Below are 15930 nucleotides of genomic sequence, written 5' to 3'. Positions count from 1 at the left end.
GCTCAGTTGGTTAGAGTGTGGCGCTGGTAACCCCAAGGTTGCAGGTTCAATCCCCATGTGGGATAGCTGCACATTCCTGCATTGCAAGGGGTTGGACTAGATGACCTGCAGGGCCCCTTCCAACTCCACAATTCTATGACTGTGCTGTCTCGGGGAGGTCAGGCACATCCAAAACCTCAGTCATGTTTTGTAAACTAAGAATGCTATTAAGAGGAAAATTGTGTGGACCTTCTTGTCACTGGCAAGTAACTCTTTTTCATTCATACTTAACCACTGTCTGCCATGCTAACACGTTACACCAATTAACTTGTTGCGCATTTCAAGTGAGAAATGTGGTATGAATCGTGCTCCTCTAGTCTCAGAGTGAATTGGAACTGATCCAGTAGTCCAAATCAGTTACAGAACCTCAACACACACACACACCAAATAGTTTAACAGGTAGAGGGGCAGAAAGTTCCTAGCAAAGCACTCCCCAGATGTTTCCTTCCCAGTTCAAGGTCACCTGTCAGAGACTGCACTCTGGTCCGCATCTTCTGCTTCTTCAGTTTGTCCCGGATGACCTCCATCATGTTCTTCTTGGTCACATGGAGCACACCCAGGTTGTTAAATCTGAGAAAGGACAAATCAACACCTCATGTCAGCGAAAGTGCCTAGTTGGGCAGCGATGCACCCAAGAACAAGAGGAAGGAGATCCCAGTCACCACTACTGGGGCTGAACAAGTCTTAAAAATCTTTAATGGAAGACAAAAAAACACAGATCACAAGAGGTCAAAATAAAAACAACTTAAAGTGGTACCTCGGGTTACAAACGCTTCGGGTTACAAACTCTGTTAACCCGGAAGTAGTACCTCGGGTTGAGAACATTACCCCAGGATGAGAACAGAAATCGTGTAGCAGTGGCACGACAGCAGTGGGAGGCCCCATTAGCGAAAGCGTGCCTCAGATTAAGAACTGTTTTGGGTTAAGAACAGACCTCCGGAACGAAATAAGTTCGTAACCCAAGGTACCACTGTATTTAACTCCCCATATTAATAAAAGGTAAAAGGTAAAGGACCCCTGGATGGCTAAGTCCAGTTGAATTTGACTATGGGATGTGGCACTCATCTCTGCTTTCAGGCCGAGGGAGCTGGCGTTTGTCCGCAGAAAGCTTTTCCAGCTCATGTAGCAAGCAGGACTAAAAAGCTTCTGGTGCATGGAACACCATGATGAGTGCCACAGCCCATGGAAACAGCATTTACCTTCCCACCGCAGCAGTACCTATTTATCTACTGACACTGGTATGCTTTCAAACTGCTAGGTTGGCAGGAACTGGGACAAAGGAATGGGAGCTCTCCCATGTTAATAAAGAGGCACAACAAATAAACAAGAGGCGGTCATGCTGTTGTGCATGTAGAATCAATTAACCGCAATGAAATCTCAAACTCATCAGCTTTTCTCTTTTGCTCTTCTAAAAGAAATGGAAGACGCTACGGAGTACTGTACTTTGCTTGCTCTAAATTCTGCAAGCCTACTGTGCAGCGAAAACGAACAGTGCAAGTAAACATCTACCTGGTCAAATCTCCATTTCAAGTTTGGGTTTCGTTTTTTTTGCTGGATCTGGATAAAAAATATTGACATCAGGATCCAACCTGAACCCATGAACCCTGTTTTAGAGCATCAGCATCTAGCTAAATGACCGGAAGAAACAGCAAAATTTATCCACTGGACTGCCATGACTAGAGTATTGAACATTCCTTCTCCTTAATGTTAGGACAATGGCCTGGGAAGGGTGACCCCACCTATCAATCTCTGGAGCAAGGGTTTTTGACCATCCTGTCTTCATCACTAAGGGGACGAAGGCACCTCCCAGTCAGGCCCAGTCCATCCATGAAGCAAAGTGAGGCCCCTGCTCATCAGCCTCTCGACTCAGCCTTCTTCTATTTTTAATGTTTCACTACTGCCAACATGGCAGCAGAGCAGCAGTGCCTCTTCCCCTCCTCTCTGCCTTATTCTGAGGGAAGGAAGCGGTTAGGCATTCTTTTAAAAAATATAAATAACTGAGGAAGGGCCTCCTTCTCTTCCTCCGAACAAGGAAGGGAGATGCGCTGCTGCATTGGCAGCCAATAAGGATTGAAAACAACAGAGAGGGGACCGGGGGGTGGGGTGAGGGTGCAGTCTTGATTCTGCTGCAAGGCCGTATCCTGCACCAGTCCTGCTTCCAGTCTAGAAAAGCTGAAGTCATTAATGGGTGGAGGAGCAGGGAGACTTTCCCAGTAGCATCCAACTAGTTCATTTACAAAACTCAGTTCCAGCACCTTTCAGGTGGGCACCATTGCCATGATAAGATAACAAGTAAGGTGTTCATGGCGAGTTCCGGCACCTCTTTTTTTTTATAGAAAATTAGCACTGGCAGAAAGTGAACACAAAACAATATGGGATGGGAGTCTTCCACCCATTGACAAGGCTCACAGTGTAGCTCCTCAAACACAGACACAGCTTACTCGCAGATAAACACATTTTTTTAAAAAGCCCTCCATGAGCCAGCCAAACATCAGATGCTTAATGGGACTCATGCAAACAGGTTCAAGAGAGACAAGAGTTCAAACAGAGTAACGTTTCCATACAGGAAATTTGTGCCCTGTTGAGAAAGTGCTGTGCACAATTCAAAGGCAAGACGTGGACATGCTGAAGACTAAACCCAGGACACTGAAAAATGCCATGGATTATTTATCTGCCTAGAGACAAAGGCCTCAATCCAGACCTGACTGAAGGAAAGAATTTGATTTATGGGCGCTTTCAGGGCATTATTTACATGGGCTCAACACCAAATACATTTTCTATGGGGAAGTGCCACCAAGTGCAAAGTCCTCTTCCTCGTCTCCTCCCCGCTCCCCCGTACCTCTGTTAAGGATAATAATTTAATTTCCTGAAATGGGGATGTTTACTTATGTTAAATTACAGTGTAGTTTTAACATGGGGTTTTTCCTTTGGCAGTAGCTCTCATGTGATTGGCTGGCTGTGAGACACATGAGAGAGGCATTCCATTGTGTTGTGACTGTTATGCCAGTAACTGTTGTTTTTAACTGCTTTCTGCTCTCTGTGTGTGGAGAATGGCTGCTGAGAGAGACTTCTCAGGATACCGCTGAGGACAATGTTGTGTCAGTGTGATCTGTCTGAAGCGAAATAGACAGAGGAAGATCCCTAAATGTTACTAAGGAGAAACCTGTGCAGAAGCTCTCTATAAGGAACCAAGTGAATAAGCATGAGGTTGTAAATACATTCTTTTCAGTTAATGAAAGTAAAGTTCTTTTTGAATATACAGAGTCTGGACAATGTATAGTCATTACTATGAAGTTATCACCTAGAAGAGTTAGCTTCCTAGTTGTAAGCTACTCATACTTTGCATTAAAGGTAAAGGGGCCCCTGACCATCAGGTCCAGTCGTGTCCGACTCTGGGGTTGCGGCGCTCATCTCGCTGTATAGGCCTAGGGAGCCGGCGTTTGTCCGCAGACAGCTTCCGGGTCATGGGGCCAGCATGACAAAGCTGCTTCTGGCGAACCAGAGCAGCGCACGGAAACGCCGTTTACCTTCCCACCAGAGCGGTCCCTATTTATCTACTTGCACTTTGACGTGCTTTCAAACTGCTAGGTTGGCAGGAGCTGGGACCGAGCAACGGGAGCTCACCCCGTTGCAGGGATTCGAACCGCCGACCTTCTGATCGGCAAGCCCTAGACTCTGTGGTTTAACCCACAGCACCACCTGGGTCCCTTCATACTTTGCATTACAACATCATATTTCCCCACAGTAAAGGAAAAGAAAAGAAAGGCACCCGTCCAAGTCTGGGGGAGTAGGGGGGGAAACCTGAAGAGCAAAAATAGGGCCAAAAGCTCTAGAGCCAAAAAAACATTCTACCCTCCTGACAAAAGTCAGGATTGGGAGAGGATTCTTAACCACTGGAATTGTGGAGATGTGGTGGTTATCTAAACTTGCCTCCAGAAATGGATGGGCAAACTTACTCTTCACAGCATATCCTCCTCCTCCTCCTCCTCTGAGAAAGAACAATTCTGTTTTATGCTTGCATTAAACTCTTCAAATTTATCTTACAGTAAAGAAAAGTGCAACAAAAAATAAGAAAACTAATTAAGACATCAGAGCCTAACGGCGACATAAGGCTCAGCCATCTGGTTCTGAGAGCATGCTGTGGTCTAGAAGTTGCCAGTTCAACCCCCAGCTAAGTCCAGGAAGAGGAAATGCTCTCAATATTTTATACTGCAATAAATGACAGTTCCAAAATCCATAACTGACTGGTTCAGTGTGGCCAGTATGCAATATCTAGCTGTATTATGAATTAAGTGCCATTTCTTTAAAGAAACGCTTAGCTCTAGTTTGACAGAGCCAAAAATATTGCTAGAATTCTGCTTTTTACAAAATCAGAATTTTACAAAAAAGCATTACTATCTACGATTCCCCACCCACCAGCTCATACGTACTGTGCCGTCATGTCCTTTGGGCCCACAGTTACAATGCAATTGCCAGCTTCGTTGCACTGCTTTCCCACGAGGCTGTGGGCATGCACCTGCGGAGGGTCAGTGTGAGTCACCAGGTCCACTTCTATCCTAGCCATCCCGAAATAATTGGAGATCTGACAATGAAAAAGAAGAACATGGAAGTCCAAGTGATTAGAGTCCCGCCAGAGAGAGAGAAGAGAGAGGACAATTGTTTGTAACACATACTTTTAGGCCTATGCATCAGTTTTTCTCCCCAGAATTCCCATCAGCAATATTACTGGGTTAATTTGAAACCACAGTGAGAGAGAGTTTCGCATTGTGAAAATGGACTTAGCCTCAACCTGGGCTCGTACATTCCCACCCTAACCCCCTGCCAGCCTCCTTCTACATAGCTACAAGGAATGTGGAAGCTTCCCTTTTTTAAATTTAACTGCAACTTGCTGCTTCATCCAAATGGAAATAACTAGCTCAATTTTCACCATGGATAGCAGAAGAAGGGCAACTTCAAGCCACGGTTTATGAAGTTGGGTCGTTTTCGCTAGCCACGGTTAAGATTAACTGGTTTAGGGCTCAGACAACATGCTATGCTATGATTAATCCAAATTGGAAGTAGAAGGTTCCAATCTTCTCACAGAGAAAGACAGCACCCAAGTCAAGAAAGATGGTAGGCTCATTCTTGTAATCCAAACCATAGTTTAGCACATGGGAAGGCAAACTAAGGGCCGGGGGCCGGGGCCAGCCCAATCGCCTTCTCAATCCGGCCCGCGGACGGTCCGGGGATTAGCGTGTTTTTACACGAGTAGAATGTGTCCTTTTATTTAAAATGCATCTCTGGGTTATTTGTGGGGCCTGGTGTTTTTACACGAGTAGAATGTGTCCTTTTATTTAAAATGCATCTCTGGGTTATTTGTGGGGCCTGGTGTTTTTACATGAGTAGAATGTGTGCTTTTATTTAAAATGCATCTCTGGGTTATTTGTGGGGTATAGGAATCCGTTCATTTCCCCCCCCCCCTTCAAAATATAGTCTGGTTCCCCAAAAGGTCTGAGGGACAGTGGACCGGCCCCCTGCTGAAAAAGTTTGCTGACCCCTGGGCATTATGCCAGAACACAGCCACTATTTACCTAGTACAAAGCCACTTTCAAGGCATAGCTTCTGAAAGCAACCATCAACCGCCCAACAAAGCACTCGGTAAAAATTTCAGGACAGGCCCCTGAATCCATGCGGAAATACGTAACAAAGGCAAGTTTACTTGTCTGGTGTAAACTTTAAGAGTCAACTCTAAAGGGACTCTGCATTACAGCCAGATTTCACAATCACAATTTTAAATTATTAAATGTTAAAAGTTCAAATTTTAAAATGCAGGTTGCAGCCAGATACAGATAAAATAAGTAATTCATTTTCTGTTATCACAGAGGGGGAAAATGCTGGTGCAGGATTTGGGTTTCTTCACAATGAAGCCTGACTGTACTTGGTGTACACCTGAAACAGGACTCCCCCCCCCCCCGGTTTGGTTTTTTTGTCTAAAAGGGATGGGTTTCACACAAACGTGGCACAAATTATCTCCAAAGACTACAGTCAGCTTTTCTTTCCGCTGCCACGGATCCCAACGTAGGCAACCTTACATAAAATGAATCTTTACACTTTAAGTAGCCCTCAGAAATCCAATGCATTCAGGCGTTATAGAATAAATAATAATAATGTCACCAATCAATGGCGTCTCAACGTGAGCACTCCATGCAGCTCTAGTAACTGTACAGAACTGGAAAACTGGAAAAAGACAAAATAGCTTACTTATAAAGAAGGGGTTAGACAAATGTTAAAAGGCAGAAGAGTGGATTAGAATAACTAGATAGGGAATGGTTTACTTCTTTTTAACATCTGAAATCGATTTCACCACACTAATGTTGACAAGAGCTTTAACTCCTATCTATCGCAAGTGTTTATTTTTTCCCACCCAGTAATACTTGGGAGAATTTGCCCTGCAAAATAAAGGCTGCTGCAGCAACGAAATTCTGAGAAAAATTATCTGTAGAAAATAATTAACACCTGCATTTAGCAATGCATCCTAAAACGGACTGCTCAGGTACACCAGTCAATCTGTGAAGCCCAAGGAATCTCGAACTGACAAACCTGAAGCTAAAGAATATAATAATAAAATTGGCCAATTCACCTGAAATTCAATCCCACAGCTATTTGCCGCTTCTAGGTATCTGCTGCCCCTTCACAACGCTGCAATCCTGCAACTGGCAGCACCCACTGTGCCACCTCTACAGCAGCCTCACGCCATTAAGAAACACTGCTGTGCTCCTCCCACCTTTGCTCCCAATGTACCCTGTTTCTCCGAAAATAAGCATTTGCGCAATATAAGCCATACCCCGAAAATAAGACATAGTGATAGGTGCAGTTCTGGAGGGTGCCAAGGAAGAGCCTAGGCCGGACACGTAATTAAAAATAAGACATCCCCTGAAAATAAGCCACCGTGTGTTTCTTTGAGGAAAAATAAATATAACACGGTGTCTTATTTTCGGAGAAACACGGTAGATCTTTATTCCCCACCCCCTTGCTCCTGAGGTAGATCTTCACTCATGTCTTCTTCCCTGGCGGGGGAGAACAGCCGCCATTTTGTGGTCCGCCTCAGGTGCCCAATGGTCTGGCCCTCCAGCTGCGCTGGTTGGGGTTGCTCAAATACAACTCCCATCAGCAGGTCTTGACTCAGTAACCGTACGTCGGCCCAGTCACTAGTTCTTCAAGACTCCTCGACCCGCCAACTTCCTTCCCAATAATAAGGCGCAGCTCCTCTCACTTGCAGCCCCTGTGCCATTTTGCCTTGTGCTACTTCCCCCATCTTCCTGGCCTCTGCCACCTTTTTTGTTCCCTCACATCAGGCCCAGATGGAGGCCTTCAGCTAGGAGACTTTGGGAGGCCCAAACTCAACAGCACCTGATCATGAGAAACGAAACCTTGTTCTCTTCTTTACTGTTCCAAAGCAACTGGGCCTAGATCAGGCACCCCCAACCTTTGGTCCTCCAGATGTTTTGGACTACAATTCCCATCATCCCTGACCACTGGTCCTGTTAGCTAGGGATCATGGGAGTTGTAGGCCAAAACATCTGGAGGGCCGCAGGTTGCCTGGCCTAGATAGTAAACTCTGTCTTCCTTCCCCCACAAAAAAAATTGGCAAGAGACCAAGACCCCACTAAATTATGAGGCCCTGGGCTGCAATATGTAAATGCCTCACATCCTTGCGCTTTTCATGTCCTTGCCTGCTTTGCATAGCTGAAGGAAAACTGAGCAATCGTCAGCCTCTCCAGCGCTCGCTTCCTTCACAGCCCACAGACATTCCTGATACCAAGTACTAGGAAGTTTTAATGCCTTCTAATTAAGTCCCTTCTTCCCCCAATTCTCCATCTCCTCTTCCTTCTTCCTCAAGCCTCACCCTCCACTAAAAGCCTTCCCTTCAGATGACTCAACCCATTCGCTCTACACTCTTTGCCTCTGGGGTCTCCTCCCAACTTATTCTCAGTGACTCAACCAATGTTTAATTCCAGCCAGGATGGATAAAATCTATTATTAATATTATTATTAAAAAACAAAAAATTATTTAAATCAGATTTCTTTATTTAAATTGGATTTTTAAAATAAAATGCTTTTGGAGGAGAAATCGTTCTAAAGATAGTTTTCTATTCAAGTTACATTACAGTCCAAAGGCTATTCATCAGGAAATAAGGATTTTTTAAAGTTTTCCATGTGTGCTAAAACTCAGTCTAAGTTTTTTTTATTAAAAGAAATGGTTTAACCGCATCAGTTAACAAACATGGATACATATGCTATAATGTTACTGTTTTAGTTAAATAAATTGTTAAGGAAATGATTGTTTTTCTCCTTCCAATGAAGTACGGCAGAAAAGTTGTGCAAATATAAACAGTTAACTTATTAAACCTCACAATAATTGCATAATTATCTATGTATTTCTAATAGTATAACCAAATCAGTAATATAACTGTGAAAACTACCCTGAAAATTCCAAAAATGAAACCCTCATCTGCTTGTAAATATTAAGATTATACCAGCAAGAATGAGTCTTTCTGTAGTAAAATGATATAAATCAAGTCTCACTGACTAGTCATTTAAATCAGGATTTAAATCATTATGTCTTGAGGGAGGGCCAACATAAGCTAGAGACAGTTGACTCTTCGAGTTTTCTCTTATGCTGGCTAAACATTTGCTTTTCAGCAGTCAGACACTTAGCGAAGTTCTGTCAGACTCCTTCCCTTCCCCAGGACTACAACTGTTTTGTACAAATATACAGTAACTTGGGCTTTCAGAGGATCTCCTAGGTGCCGTGGCTTTCCCAATCACCAAAGCCATGTTAAAAACTAGGTTATGGGACACAGAGCGCCAGGAACTAATTTCAGCTGCGGAAAAAACATGTTCCCCTTTTTTATTTTCGACTCTCTTGGGCACATGAATTTAACCCCAATTATTTACAATTTTTATTTAACCCGCAAGAAAGAAGGGCTTTTTCGCTGGCTAGGTTCAATTCTAATCCCTCCAACCTCCTCTGGGGTAGGTTCGTGGGGATGGCAGAAGGCGATAGGATCTGCCCGTGTGATGCCCACCTGGTGGAAACTCTAGCTCACATGGTCCTCAAATGTAAAATGTATGATGATCTCCGCCAACAATTCCTAGACCAACTATGTATCCCAATATGGAAACTGGAGGCAGAGGTTATACACTTCCTATTACAGGGGAGAAATCAGGAGCTCACCAAGACAGTAGCTAAATTCCTCTACAGTGGTGCCTCGCAAGACGAAATTAATTCATTCCGCGAGTCGTTTTGTATTGCGAAAATTTCGTCTTGCGGTTTTCCAATGTAAACAAATCAAAGCAAAAAAAATTGCAAAAAAAATCGTCTTGCGAAGCACGGCCGTAGAAAAATTCGTCTTGCGAGTCAACAAAAAGATCGCAAAATGCTTTCGTCTTGCGAGTTTTTCGTTGCGCAAGGCATTCGTCTTGCGAGGTACCACTGTATTTGATCTTTGGCCACCGAAGTACATTACAGGACCTTGCCCTTGTTGGATACCCACAGAGGTGAAATAGATTGTTGGCCCCTCTTCCCTTTGGCAAGTGACTGTACAGTGGTACCTCTACTTACAAATTTAATGCGTTCCGAACGCACATTCGTAAGTCGGGAAAAAATGTAAGTTGAATGCCATAGGAATGCATTGGGAGAAAAAATTCGTTAAGTCGAAGCAACCCTATCTAAAAATTCGTAAGTAGAAAAAATCCTATCTAAACCGCATCCAAGATGGCGGACGGAGCTCCGTTCGTAAGTAGAAACATTCATAAGTAGAGTTATTCGTAAGTAGATTTACCACTGTACTGATAATATGGCGACGAGATCGTACTGGCCTATTTACTTTGAATGTTTGTAAGTGATGCCAATAAAGGTTTTGATACTGATTTAAATCAAATCCACCCTGATTCAAGCCAAATGGAAATGCTACGTTCCTTCAGAGGAGCTGGACGGCAAACCACCCTTGACCCCTAAGCAACTAAGCACCTCAGCAGCTCAGACAAGCAGCTGACACAGGCTCCACCACAAGAGCAAGGTAATATTTTTACAACACCTGCCAGGCATAATGTTGCAAAGTGTGTCCCAAAGTGCAGGTGGATGAAGACTGCAAACAAAGTACCGTATTTCACTGGCGTTTTACACTCTTCCCAAAGCAACAGATGCCCATCTCATATTCAAAAAGGCTAGCCTAAGTGGGAATACCAGTGGCCCACAAGTATGGCTGTTCTTTAAAAAATCATTTTAAGGTGTTCAAATATAGCCCAACCAAATACTGATTAAACCATCTGATGCTCTCACCTTCAGATAGTTTAATCAATATTTGGTTGGGCTATATTTCAATACGCTGAATCTAACAAGAGGGCACAATATGAATGGACTCTCTGTGCCCTATGTCAAAAATACAGATATTGACAAACTGGAAAAAATAAAGCAGCTCCCTTCAACGATTGGCATGAATATATGTCCAAATTCGCTACACATGAACAAGTTGCATAGAAACGGAGACTTGCCATGGACAAATTCAACAATATTTCAGATTCATTTTATAAATACTGTAAAGCAGCGGTGACCAACTCCCAAGAGACTGTGATCTACTCACAGAGTTAAAAACTGGCAGTGATCTACCCCCTTTTGGGAGGTTCAGGTCAAAGTTGTTGAGCTTTTTTTACGAAGGAAAGCCCTTTTTGGGGGGGTTCGTGTAAAAGTTGTTGAGCTTCTTTAGTTAGGAAGGAAGCGATATTGAGCTTTTTTTAGGAAGGAAAGCCCTGTTTTTGGTGGTTCAGGTCATTTTAGGGGTGCAGGGCAAAGTTGTTGATGTTTTTTGGGGGGAGCCAAAGTTTTTTAGCTTCTTTGGGGGGGAGCCACTGATCTACCGGTGATCTACCACAGACATCCAGTGATCTGCCGGTAGATCACGATCTACCTGTTGGACATGCCTGCTGTAAATTAGGTTAAGGTCTGGTTAACCACAATGTGTTTTGGGGGCAATGTATACAATTTTGTTGTTGTTCTGCTTTCTACATGGGTACTATTTCTTCTTTTTGTGTCTTAACTCACTCTTATGTACTTTTTATCTTGCAATGAAAAATATACATTTTTTTAAAAAAAGACTATCTGATGCTCACCTTAACTGTGGGGTAAGTCTTATGTCCCTTCTCACTAGATGCTCCAGGCAGCCCACCATGCGAGGGACCTTCACAGCCATATCGGAACCGGAAACCTCGCTGCGGAAGACAGAGGAAAACAAAGACAACCCATTACATGGCCAGTTACACCAAACCAAGCCATTGGGGAAAGCGTGCTTGCAACAGTATATATATAGCGCGGGGGACTCAGCTCAGTGACAAATGATTACGCCCTTACCTGCTTTGGCTGCTCAATGATAGTGAGGAACGGGCCTTCAACTGAGGATAAAAAAGGAGAAAATATCCTGATTGGACCAATGTATACACAACCACGTGCAATTCCATTGAGCCATTGTTTTTCAAACTTCGGTCCCCAACTGTTGTTGGACTACAACTCTCATCATCCTTAGCTAGCAGGACCAGAGCTCAGGGGTGATAGGAGTTGTAGTCCCAACAGCTGGGGACCCAAGTTTGAGAAGCACTGACTGTTAAGCAACAGTTTATAGCCACAACACAATATGCACAAGCTTAACTGAAACTTCCCCTCCCTTGCAATTTATCATTCCCCAAGGCACACATAAACTTCCGAAAGCGTTCATTACCGGTTTCCATGAGGTTTCCATGCTCAATCAAAGGAGGGCCAAACTGGAAATCGTCATATTCTATCCCGTCCAAGCACTGTGAACAGAATAGGGGACAAGACAGAAATCTTATGGCACATTTGGCAGAAGGGCCACAGCATTATGAAATACATAAACTCAAGGATGCACAAGGCAGTTTTAAACCATTTGCTAAGGGTATGCAATAGCTAAATGAAGCCTATATTTCCAGACCCAAGGGACGGAATCCTGTGCCAGAAACAGAAATGTTTTTTCAATAAAGCATGCTAGCACTCTTCAGGGCTTCCTGGCATGGGAAGATAAGAGGTGGAGGGGCCAGGTAGCACCACCCCCACAAATACCAATTTGGAACGCCTCAGGAGAGCTTCAGCATGTTTTAAAAAATCACCTACCCCACCAGGCTTCAGGAGAAGCAGGTGTGATCATGCCTCCCAACTGGAAAGAGGCAAAACAGTGCCTTATGGCTAGGTGCAAAGGGCACTCTCTTTCGCTGCTTAGGGAAAAGATAGAGCAGCCTCCAGCACAGGCTTTGGTTTTACCTCCCTCCAAAGACACCAGGTAGTCTCTTCTGAGGACAGACTCTTTAGGCTGGGCACCCCCAAACTCAGCCCTCAAGCTGTTTTGGGACTACAACTCCCATCATCCCTAGCTAACAGGACCAGTGGTCAGGGATGATGGGAGTTGTAGTCCCAAAAAAAGCTGGAGGGCCAAGTTTGGGGGTGCCTGCTCTAGGCAAATAGGAGCACAATCTTACCGGCTGCTTTCACAATGTTACTTATTATTCGTTATTCAATTTATAATACCACCCTTTATCAAAAGATCCCAGGGCGATGTACAACATTAAAAACACATTACAGAACACCAATGATAAAAACGTAATAAAAAGCCTACTGACGTAAGACAGCCTAATCATAAAATAGTCAACATAATAACAGTTGTCTCCACACACACTTTCACCGGCCATAGATTATTTAATAGTTGTAAGCCTGAGTAAAGAGGAAGGTTTCTGCATGGTGCCTAAAGATATGTAGTGATGGCGCCAGGCGGGCCTCTCTGGAAAAAGCATTCCACAATCAGGGAGCCACCACAGAAAAGGCTTGATTGTAATAATACTGCTTGATTGTAACAATACCTCAAAGTGGTTAACAACTCAAACTGGTACTGGGTTGTTTTATTCCTTGTGGCTTAAGTAGTTCCAGTGCAGGGTTTTTTTGTTTTTTTGTTTTTTTAAATGGTATTGGCACTCACCATGAAGTTGTTACAATAAGTGCCACACTTTTAACATTTGGGGAAAGAGGGGGGAAAGGTGTTGGGACTGCGTACACTTGAGTACACCCAGCAAAAAAGCACTGATTAGTTCTATCACTTGGCCATTTCCATCTTCTTGCATATTATTGTCATATTTACATTGTCTTTTTCACTAGAAAGGGACTCAAGGCCACTATCCATCCAGGGCAAGGAGTTGTGGTCGTCTTGGGCACACAAAACAATAAAAAACAGAGGTCTGGGGTTTTTCTGTCTCCCCAAATGAATATGCTGCCCTCTACTATTCAGCAATGTTAACCTCTGGAGACTAGAAGCCGGAAGGGGAGCTGCAGGGAAGCCAAGCGGCCCCGTATTTTTGCATATGGCTCAACCTGGGAAATAGGGCGGGGAAGTGGGGGAATTTCCACGCCCTCCCACCCCAACGAACAAGATGAACCCACAGAGGACCCCTTTGTGGGCGACTCACCGCGGGGTAGCCGTCGCAATCCATGGCCGGTCGAGGCGGCAGCAGCAGTCCAGGAGTTTAGGGCTTCCTGCGAAAGGAAACGGAGAGCCCGAGGAAGGCGAGAGGAGTGGAGAGGAGACGAGCTAGCACCGCCTCTGCTGCCGAAAGAGCCTCCGGCGGAAACTAGGCGGGCGAGGAAACGCCGATGGAAAGTCCCTAGAAGCCCAGCCGAGTCGGAAGGAGAGAGGGAGGGGCTCGCTTTGCTTACTCTTCCCGACGGACTCGGCCCGGCCCCGCCGACCCGACTCTACCCGCCCCGCCTGCGCTCCAGAAACCCCGGAATATCCACACGTGCGCTCTTGCGCCCTGGGCGCACAGCCAACCAGGCGCCCCGACAGCGCTTTGCGCGTCTGCCGAGGGAAAGACAAATCGAGCGCTCGCCTCCCTGGCAGGTCACTCGGGGCCTCCACCTTCCCTTGCTCCCGAGTGGGGGGGGGGAGGTGGAACCCCTGCGATTTTCTCCCACTCCGGGGAAACAAACATCCGCCACCCTCGATGGGGCATTTCGGGACGGCAGAAACTCCGTAACAAGACAACAAAACTGCTCGCCTAGGAGTGAATCCCAGCCCCCAGCCCCAAGCCCAGGGCCCCCACCCTACCCCACTCCACCCCCTAAATGGGGAAGGCGACCAGGCCCAGCGACACGAGGGGTCGCACCGCTCCTCTCCCTCCCCTTCTCCTTCCAGCTTGTGGGCATTAAGAAAAGACACACCGGAATTATATAAATCGCAGAGTCGGAATGGGTTGCCCAAGGGATCACTTAGTCCAACCCCACCTGCAATCAATTAAAGCACTAATGAAGCAGGGAGATACACACACACACCGCATGCACGCACACTTTCCACCGGCAGAGGAAGGAGGAAGGGTGGGCTTGGGGAGAGGGGAACTGGCCTGGAGGCCCTTAGAGCCGGTTACCTTCGGGGCAGAGACCCTCCGAGGCTCGTTGTCGCGCCCAGTCTGGAGTCCTCTGGGTGTCCCCGTCCCTGGGATAAGCTACGCCCTTCCTCCCTCCCCTTTCCCCCCTCGAGGGTTCTTAGCAATCAGCTGACCGCCGCTCTGAAGGGGCGGGGACTAGTTCCCCGGGCAACGGAAAGCACGGCCCGCGCTCCCGCGCGCGTCCTCGCCAGGCAGGAGGCACAAAGGCCGCTTGCAAACTGAACGCGGAAGAGGCGCAAAGCTGACGCGCGTTGGCGGAAAAGGAGATCGCGCGCTGCTGATCAGTTTCTGCTCCCAATTCAAAGTCCTGGTTTTTGACCCATAAAGGCTTAAACCAGTGCAATAGATACAGGGTGGGGTGGGAAGAACGAGTGGTTTTTTTGCCCAGGGTGAGGCCTCCAGAGGCGCCATTGAGCTCCCAGCCTCTGTGTGTGTACTGTGTAGGTGAATGGGGGGCCCCTGCCAAACTGGGTCTTTGACCTGAGTGAAATAAAGCCTAGTTTTGCCCCTGCTTAAACGGCTCAGGTCCGCACTTCCTCAAGGACCACCTCCCCTCATTTGAACTGACCCGGCATTTATTCATATGCCCCCTCCACGAGAAGCCTGGAGGTTGGCAACACAAGAAAAGGACTTTTCTGTGGTGGCTCCCTTGGCTGTGGGATGCTCTCCCCATGGAGGCTTGCCTGGCACCTTCATTACATATCTTTAGGTGTCGGGCAATAACTTTATAACCAGGCCTTTGGCATTTAACTATCTGGGGCCTTTTAAACTTGGGGGGGGGAGTATTTTGTTTGTGTGTTACTATGTTGTGTATTTTTGTGTTTTTATACTGTAACCGGCCTGTGATCCCCGAGTGAAGAGCAGTGTAGAAATTAAATGTATGCATGTTCTGGAGGGAAAGGATCTTGGGCTGTTGTTGTTTAGTCGTTTAGTCGTGTCCGACTCTTCGTGACCCCATGGACCATAGCACTCCTGTCTTGCACTGCTAACAAGCCTGCTCCTGAATTCTAAAGTATACTGAAAAGGCAGGAAGCTGCCCTTATTCAGTGGGAACGGGAAGTCACACTCTGCACGTGCTCAGAGGTACTTCTTCGAGGACTCAGTTATGCTGTTACTGACAATGGGACTTCTATGTGAAGTCCTGGAGAGCACTTTTTGCAACTGAAGTTCTGGGAAGGCAAGACAGGGAGAGAGCCAGCCTGCCTTTGATGGGGAGGTGGAGGCGCATGGCTTGTGAAACTAAACAAAACTCCGTTTCGGGGAAGAGTTGCTTGAGATTATGTTCGTCTTTAATAACAACTATGCTTTCTAATTCCAAATTGTTTATTCTGGCAACAACAAAAAAAGCGCAAGTGAAGTCTGAAATGTCGAAAGATCGAACTTGGAACTTGTTGGCCTGAAAGCAAAACCAGG

The 15930-nt window shown here is 45.8% G+C and overlaps 1 protein-coding gene across 3 annotated transcripts in view; it reads right to left on the bottom strand.

The window, feature by feature from the left end:
* The window catches only part of NFKB2 (nuclear factor kappa B subunit 2), a 41193-nt gene extending 26291 nt beyond the window's left edge, over window positions 1–14902 (bottom strand). For 2 of the 3 annotated variants that reach the window (XR_009557646.1, XM_035137516.2), the window contains exons 1-7: window positions 14497–14901; window positions 13543–13609; window positions 11793–11868; window positions 11429–11469; window positions 11191–11289; window positions 4470–4621; window positions 503–609 (exon numbers count right to left, since the gene is read on the bottom strand). Coding sequence is in view for 2 of the 3 variants with exons in the window: in XM_035137516.2 (XP_034993407.1) it covers window positions 503–609; window positions 4470–4621; window positions 11191–11289; window positions 11429–11469; window positions 11793–11868; window positions 13543–13566 (499 nt within the window). In the remaining variant the exon portion in view is untranslated. Of the gene's footprint in view, window positions 1–502; window positions 610–4469; window positions 4622–11190; window positions 11290–11428; window positions 11470–11792; window positions 11869–13542; window positions 13610–14496 lie in introns of all 3 variants that reach the window. The other variant, XM_035137517.2, reaches the window with a different exon arrangement.
* Between the last annotated feature and the right edge of the window lie 1028 nt (window positions 14903–15930).

The sequence above is a fragment of the Zootoca vivipara genome, chromosome 5 (assembly GCF_963506605.1).
Source record: "Zootoca vivipara chromosome 5, rZooViv1.1, whole genome shotgun sequence".
In the NCBI taxonomy this organism is placed as follows: Eukaryota; Metazoa; Chordata; class Lepidosauria; order Squamata; family Lacertidae; genus Zootoca; species Zootoca vivipara.
The sequence above is the reverse complement of the archived record's forward strand: the minus strand, read 5'-3'. Positions and strand labels throughout refer to the sequence as shown.